Raw genomic sequence first — 9294 nt, forward strand, 5'->3', positions numbered from 1 at the left:
ATAAACTTTAAAAATTCATGTCTTACATTTTTTGAATAATTTATTTTTTTAATTCGTATGAAAATGAGTGAATCAAAATTCGTGACTGTGAATCAATTAATGAATAAACTTTCACCAATTCTTGAAAATGTTAAACAAGTAGATGTTTATTTCGATGATTATGTAGAAAGTTTATATTATAAAGGTAAGTTTAATATTAAACTTATTGCTTTTGCATTTGATGGTAAATTAATCGAAAATTCAAAAATTTGGGAATTAATTCCGGATATTGAATTTATAACAAATATTAAGGATAAGTGGTTTAAACAACAAAACCTTTTCACTAAAGTTCTTTGTAGATTAATGATTAAAACTGAGGAAAAAGAATTTAACGGATTTAAATATCATCCATGTAAAATTTTAGAACTTGGTAACGAAAAACTTCAGAAAAAATTAAACGAAAGACTATCAAAAGATAAAGTTGAAAGAGTAAATAAACTCACTAAAGGTAATGATGATGAAGATGAATTTGATGAGTTCAACATTGAACTTTAAGAAACTAATGATTATTTGAATTTATGAAATCAATTATTTGATTCATTCTTTCTTCAATAATTTCTATTCTTTTTGTTAAATCATCTATTTTCATTAATGAGGTGATTCTTGATTGAGGAATAGATTTTAAACTAACAACACCTTTTATTTTTGAAATTTTGAATCCATGACCCTCCGGGTCTTGGACTCTGTCCTCAACTTTAAACATTTTATTCAATTTACATGTTGTCAATTCTTCAAATAATTTTTTATTATTAGCATAATAGTCATTAAATTCTCAACAGATGAAAAAATTTTTATTTCAGTAATTGGTTTAACAACGTTTATTTTTTGTTGAACATTTTCACTTTCATTTATTTCTTCCTCCTCTGTTTCATTTATTTTTAAAATCGGTTTCATTTATCATTAAATAAAAAATTAGAATATAAGTGATGAAATATATTTTTTAATTAATATTAAATCAGAGATGGCGGCAGGATTCTTTAAAAAATTATGGGAAGGAATTAAGAAAGCTGCAAGTTGGGTTCATCAAAAGATTATTAAACCCGTTGCAAACTTTTTGGCACCAGTAGCGAAAACGGCAGGAACTATCATAGGAGGAGTATTAGGTGCTAAAGCAGGTAATCCGGCGATGGGAGCACAAGCAGGTAACGCAGTTGGTGGAATTGCTGAAGGAATACTTAATAAAATAGGGGGTTAGTGGAAAAATAAATAAATATTATTTTTATCTTAGTATCGGTTGTAGTCGATAAACCTTATCTCCTTTATTTAATACTTCCTTACCGGAACATTTGCTATTTGTTCAGCAACGTCACTAATTGCTTCTTTATTCTTAAATATCCAATTTGCTCCTTTCTTAATCCCTTCCCAAACTTTATGCGCTCCTCTTTTTACTTTATCCCACAGTTTCTTAAAGAATCCTGCAGCCATAGTTGATTATTTCATTAAAATTAAAAATTCATTTTCATCTTTTAATTTTGATTTTTTTTTAATAATAAATGACGACTAACTATTTAGTGCCAAACACTAAACCGATTAATGGAAATGTATTTCATTCATTCGAAAAGATAAATGAAATATTCGCAAAGAATGATGGAAGAAGATATTATAGAGAACTTGAAAGTTCATGCTATGACTCTGATGCTCCATATTTTGATGATAAACAAACTCATTTAAGAATTACAAATCCGGCTCATGATGTGAACCAATTAGGTGACACATATATTAAACGCAAAGTTAAAGCAACTCTAGTTTCAAATAAAGCTTTCACATGTGATGCCGCTTTTAAATGCATGCGTTTATTCGTTGGTTACAAATCATCAAATCAAAGCTTTAAGCAATTAGAAGTAGAAACCGAAAGAGGTGATGCTGGTTATCTTCAGATGGATTGCGCCCGTGAATCTTTCGCATTTGCAACATATAAACCAAAATCAGAAAGGAAAGTTAAAAAGTTTGTTCATTCGTTATATAATAATGTTCAAAAATATGATAACTCAGTATGTGGTAAATATATTGACCCTTCAGAAGTTTTCAAGAAAGCAAATGAAGAAGTTGATGTCACTTTTGATATGATTATTCCGGTAAATGATTTGTTAGCATTTCAGGCGTTCGATGATTATCCTAAATCATTTGGTGAAATCATTCTTAAATATTATGTTTTCAGGGATACTTTAGTATTTTGTCAGGTTGACCCGTTAAGAGTTGCTGATTTACAAAATTACGTTTATGAAAAGATAACTGATGAAAATTATGAAAAGATTATGAATCATGTTTATAAATATGATCGCAAATTCCAACAAATCGGACTTCCTGCCAAATTAATTACAAGCTTAGCCGCTACATCTGCTGACGCAACAGTTGAAGACGTTATTATTTCATGCACAAAGATGGAAGTTTTAGAGGATAAATGCATTACACCAGGATACGGTTTAATTGAAGAATCAGTTAAAGCAATACCACGTTTATTTAGTAAGGAAGATCCATTCATGATTCCAGCTCAACATATTGACGTTCGTTCACTAAATGGAGGTTGCATCACTCCTGAAGGTATTAGCTCAGATTTCTCATACGCTCTTCATAATGTTACAGATGTTGTGTTAACATTTCCGAAGAATGCAATGCAAAGAACGGTTTTAGAAAATCCAATGCTTCGAGGTCTTCAGGTCACTATAGATTCCAGAAACTTCCCCGATCAAGCGATGACCACAGTGGGCGACATATTCTTTACACGTATGCTTCAAGCTTCTGATTTAGATGGAGTGAATGAATGCACAGAAGAATACGAGGACTCATTAACTAGACCACTGAATGATGATATGGCACGCCATTAGCTAGAACATGGAAAGACCAAACTTCATTCTTATGCACTATTCCAGTTCAACGTGATGGAGCGGGTATATTCTTTGATGGATTAGAAACTTTCAACTCACAAGTTACAGTACAAGTGAAAGCTTATCCAATCATTCAGGGTGAAAATGACACTTACTGTTCAAAAGTGACAAATCCTCCTCAGGTTTGGTTTACTAGGACTACATATTGGACATGGACACCGGATGAAGGTTTGAAATATCATCCAACAGGTACACCACCGCAGTATAGAAGTTCATATGATGAAATATTGATGAATAGAAATGTTTAAAATTATAAATTTATTTTTGATTAAATGGATTTAAATTCATCCACCCCTTATGAAGAATTAGCAGGAGTATATAATACATACGTAGATGATATGATTAATGAAGCATTGAGTGATAATAGAAATGCTCTATCTAAGGAAAAATTAATGAAAATTCCATATTCTGAATGTTACTTAAATTCAATCACTGCAGCAATTGGTAAACAAAATAAAGGTAAAACATTAACGATATTAAAACAAATTATCATTATTGCTAACACTTCACCCTATTCACATGTGTTAATTTATATCAACCGTTCAGGTTCACCTTCAGATGATACATTTGAATCTTTAAAGCATTTAATCAAAATTCCAATTATTTATTTATCACAAGAAGAAGCAGAAGATTATTTAAAAAACTTTGTAATGTATAAAGAATTATATAATACAATCAAGAAGCAAGGATTAGAGGATAAAATTATTGATAAACAACGGGATGAATTATTTGAAACACTTTCTATTTCAAATTTTGATAGAGAATTTTTGCATTCACTCATTTTTCTAGATGATGCGGTGAAATCAAAACTAATAACTAATGAGAAATCATATTTTAATCAATTATTAACTCAATGTCGACACATTCAGTGTTCATTCTTCATGGCTGTTCAATACTTTAAAGCATTAAGCACAAACATTAAATCAAACCTGTCCACCCTTTTCATTTTCAGTGGTTTTAGTCGTCAACAGTTGAACGTTATGCTTTATCAAGTGAATTTACCAATGAGCATTAATGAACTTTACACACAATATCAACAATTAGGAGAACATGGAAAAATAATAGTTGATTTAAATAAAGGTTCCATTAAATTCGAATAACTTTTTATAATTAATTTTTATTTTTTATTTATAATTAAACATGACAGAAATTGCAAATCTTCTACAGGTTCCATTAAAACAAGGAACAAACAAAAAGGGTGCATATAATAGAACTATGAAAGTTCCAGACGGAATGAAAGAATTAGTCCACATTGTTGCCGGTCTTCAAAAGGATGTTAAACAAATGAGAAACGTTTTAACATTACCAGAAGCTCAAGCATATGCCAAACGTCACGGACCAAATTGGGAAGCACACGAAGCAGACATTACGGGTCCAAATGGAAAACCTGATGGAATAAATGAAGTTTTCGTTACTGATGGTCAAGGAAATATTAAAGTCATAAATGGGTATAAATTAACAATGACGGATTATCCTAAACGTAAAGCATATAATGAACATTATCCTATGCAATTTGATGAAAATGGAAAAGCTGTTAAACAATACATTGGAGAAGGTGAAAATGGTCCAATTAATTCATACCGTCATAATCCATATTCTTACTTCAATGAAGAATTAAATGCTATTGAAGAGGGACCGGATGGATTACCACGATATTCTAACCAGTTTGATGGTCAATATGCAAATTTAAGACCTGAAATTCCAGCTAAGAAATTCTTTAAAGTTGCTTTATTCGATCCAGTTTTCGCAAATGTTAAAGATGAACTTAAACAGCAATTCCAACCAATTATAGTAGCAAGAATTGCATCAGGTGCTTTATCTCAAGCATTCAAAGATTTAATTAAGAAACCATTATATCAGCAACGAGGTTTAACTTATGATTTAGTTAAGGAATCAGATAAAAGAAAATTTGAGAAATCAGATGATTATAAGAATGCAATTAATGAATATATTCGGTCTATTAATTTCGATGAAAATGCTAAAAATCAACTTCATGAACAAATACAGGAAATAATAGATTCAAAAGTTCCAGCAAAATAAAAGTTTAAATATATTTTTTTATTCGAATATAAATGAGAAGACGTTTCACTAGTCAAAAGAACACTAACGCAAAAGCAGAGATTACGGTTGGTTATAACGTAAATGATGATAAATCACGAATTATTCAAAATGTTAAAGTTAATGTTAGTCCTGAATTAACAAGGTCAGCAACTCAACCAAATTTATTAACTCGTGACTTACCGAAGAATGAGGAGGAAGAAAATAAAGAAGATGGAGACCCAATCATTTTATCTGAACCTGGTAAAGAACCTGTTGAAATTCCCACTTATCCAACATACCCCACCACTTGATAACCCAGGAATCTACGATTACAGTCGCAATGCGCCATATAAAATAGACATTAATTCTGAATTAATGAAAATTTACCGTGATATCATAACTGATAATTATGATTCAATAATAAATTTAATTGACCAATCCGGTTTAATTATTTTACCTTATGAATCATTAATTCACATTATCGCCATTCTTTGTGATGTTCAAGATTCAGACGTGAAGATTCAATTTTTCATAGATGATGAGGTTTCATGCTGCGGAACAGTTGCAAAAATAAATCCTATAAAGGATATTAGCACAATTAAGATATCAAAGAACGGAACAACAACTGAACTTCATTTAACATATAATGATATTTATAATAAAATAGTTGATGAATATAAAATATCACTTGAAAAATTCTTTGTTAAGGCTATTTAATATTCAAGCATTAACATTATCGAATAATAATCCTTTGAATCATAATCGATAATAATTGACCTTTCACCAGTTTCTATCGTTTGTTTTATTTCTTTTTGTTCCCCACTATCCGGATCGGTCATTGTAATTGTTTTTGTTATAGTATCAGCTTTATCTTTAACTTCAATCTTTTTTCCATCGGGATATTTAAACCAAAATTCCAAAAATTCGATATTGTCAATCTGTTCATATTTTAATCTATCAATTACATTTTTAATACCATCTGAAAATCTTATGAAATGGTCATTATATGGGTTTGATTGAACTAAATTTGAATGAAGTGAAATATAACCTGATGATGAATATGACATCGACTCATATTTTCTGAAAACACTAAAATTTATAACATGAATGAATTTCTTATTCGTTGAATTTATGAATTCTTGAGGTAATCTTATTCTAGTTTTATTTATCACTGGAAAATAACGCTTTACCATATTTTTAATCGTAATAAAAAAATGTCAATTATCAATATTATTTCGAATAATAACTGTGAATTAAATTTAACAGTTAGTGGAATTTATAATGTTACTCTCGTTTCTGTGAGTGGTAAATTTAATCCCATTCTTTTAAACCCTTCAGATTATATATCATTTATTAAAGATGACCATGAGCCGCATAGCGGCGGGGTCGTAGACCTAAAAACGTATGATATGTATATAAATAATGTGATAACGAAATGGGATATTAACACAATTTTAAGTTATTTAAATGAATCATTTATCGTATGGTATGAAGAAAATTTTAAATCAAAACCTGATAAACTTTTTGAACTTGATGAAATAAATAACCTTATTAAATTTCCGCTGAAAATTAAATTTTGTACTCCTCGTCTTCGTTCATTGTTGGGGATATTAAATTTTGAAAAAGATGTTGGGGATGTTTTGTATTCTGACACTGGTTCTAATTTCATTTTAATCAAATGTGATAAAGTTAATACCCCAATGAGATTTTCACATCAAACATTAGACCCTAACTCTTACCCATCAATACAAAACATTTTATCCATCAACTTAAACACATTTTCTTTATCATATCCGTTTCAATTATCCGGGAATTCATTTATTCTTCATTCAAAAGATTTATCAAATATTAAATTTAGAATAACTGACCTATTTGATTGTGATTTAGAATTTATGAATGAAATATTATGGCAATTTCAAATAGAAAAAATAGCTGATGAGATAACAGATTAAATATTTATTTTAAATCGTAATAAATGATTAAACAACAGCAACCACAGACCATTACATACGCCACATATGCATATAATTCAAAGACGGCAGAACAAACGCAAATGTTGAAATATGGAGATTTGGAGATAGTATTGAAAAATGACCATTTTGAATTCGTTTGCAAAGGTGGTGCAGTGATATCAAATATAAAAGAAATTTTATTTATGAATTCAAAAATTAAAGGAATAACGGATGATATAACATCAATTCCACCAGAAGAACAAAGATATTACGCATTAAATGCATTTCCTAAAGTTTTGAAGATTGGAAGATTTAATTTAAATGAGGAATTCATAAAAGGTTTCCTAAATGACATAATGAAGAAGGCAGATAAGGAATATGTTAACGATGAGTTAGCAAAGAAAGCAAATATATCATTTGTTAACGATGAGTTAGCAAAGAAAGCAGATATATCATTTGTTAACGATGAGTTAGCAAAGAAAGCAGATATATCATTTGTTAACGATGAGTTAGCAAAGAAAGCAGATATATCATTTGTTAACGATGAGTTAGCAAAGAAAGCAAATATATCATTTGTTAACGATGAGTTAGCAAAGAAAGCAGATATATCATTTGTTAACGAAATATACCAAAGTTTGATAGGAACAAAAAATATTGAAACTATTGTTGGTGACTTTTCTGTCAATGAAGAAAACAAATATTTTAGATGGGAGTTTGTACAGTCCTTAAGAAATGGTATACGGTATAAACTCATTCCGAAAAATAACAATGAAATGTATGTAGGCTATATAAAGAATAATGGCACACAAGTTAAAGTTCCATTAGACAACAACTGCTACTTAAACTTATATGGAGACGAACAAAAGAAATATTTAAGAGTTTATGAAATGACGGATATGACATTGTCTAACGTAGCTCCAGCACCGTATTATTATGACTATGGTGTTGACGCACATGTAGACCCAAAAAAGCAAACATTATATTTAGAATATTATAGATATAAAAGATATAATGCAATAGAAAAAACGAGAATAGTATACTATTATGAAGATGACAAAAATAAATATTATAGTCAAGATTTTACATACCCTGAAAACATAAGATTATATTATAAAAAATATTCTGACACAAACCAGAAGAAACCCGAAATAGTTACACTATATTTTAAGTTCAAAAGAGACAATCCTATAATATCTCATATGTTTGATTTAATGAACCCAGTAGGTTCTATTTATACATCTATGGATGCAAGAGGTCCTCAAGTAATGTTTGGTGTTGGTGCATGGGAACAAATAGTTGACAGGTTTTTGTATTGTGCAAACTCTTCAAAGGAAACAGGGGGAAGTAAAACAATTACGGGTGAAAATTTACCTGCACACAGTCACTACATAGATTTAAGCACATCTCAAGCAGGTTGGCATAAGCATAGATATTGGGATTGGTCAGGAATGACAAAAGGTAAAGGATATGATGTTAAAGATGATGTTAAATTTGCCATAAATTGTTACTGGAGTGACACTCAGGGAGAAGGAAACCATACACATCGCGTTTCAGGATATACACAAACAACGGGACAAAGTAAAGATTACATGCCACCATTTATGACTGTATTCGCATGGTATAGAGTTCAATGAACGCTCAATGTTTGTGAAACAAACTTTAGGAGCTCCAAAAGAGCAAACGACATAATTTAAATTTTTATTTTAGTATAAATGAAGATTCTACCATATGGTGTTATTGGAAGAGATAAAGATGGAAACCCAATATTTGATCCAAAGTTAAAATTAAAGTTACTGACAAGACAACAACTTGAAAAGTTGCTGAAACCAAAAAGGATGAAAAATGAGAAAATGAGAAAATGAGAAAGAAAAAAATTTAAATTATGCAATTTTATTTTATCATAAATGACAAAATTAATTAAGCCAACTATTTCTAAATTAATGATACCAATGAAATCATTTCATGGAGTACTTATCCCAGGTTCTTCACAATTAGCCGGGGCAAGTGTTGTGACTCAAGGTGGAACATTAGCGAATCCATTCAAATTATTAACTAAAGATGAACTTAATAAAATGATGATAAAATAACTGATAACAAAATTTTATTTCACTACTACCATAAAAACAGGTGAAAAAACAGGTGAGATCTCACCTAGCCGCTTTGCGGCTCTGACCCTTTGGTCTCTTCACCTAAATTATATTTTTGGTCAAAGCTTCCACGAGAGAAAAGATTCCTCATTCGCTAAGGATTCCAAAAATGAAAAAATCATTGATTTCGGCTGAGAAAAAACAGCAAAACCCTTCTTCCACGGGAACAAAGAAATAAAGAAGAAATAAAGAAGAAATAAAGTAAATTTTTTATTTATTCCCGTGGAAGAT

General features: G+C 29.9%; 1 protein-coding gene across 1 annotated transcript, besides 1 other annotated feature; it reads left to right on the forward strand.

Annotated features, from left to right (window-relative positions):
• The first annotated feature begins 2597 nt into the window (after nt 1-2597).
• Nucleotides 2598-9294: part of a mobile genetic element that runs on past the window's edge.
• On the forward strand, nt 6940-8550 carry TVAGG3_0644080 (phage tail repeat-like family; the record flags this gene model as incomplete). Its single annotated transcript, XM_051241383.1, has 1 exon — nt 6940-8550. One exon carries the CDS (start codon nt 6940-6942, stop codon nt 8548-8550), a length of 1611 nt encoding a protein of 536 aa, XP_051087970.1.

This window comes from Trichomonas vaginalis, chromosome III, assembly GCF_026262505.1.
Source record: "Trichomonas vaginalis G3 chromosome III, whole genome shotgun sequence".
NCBI lineage: Eukaryota > Parabasalia > Trichomonadida > Trichomonadidae > Trichomonas > Trichomonas vaginalis.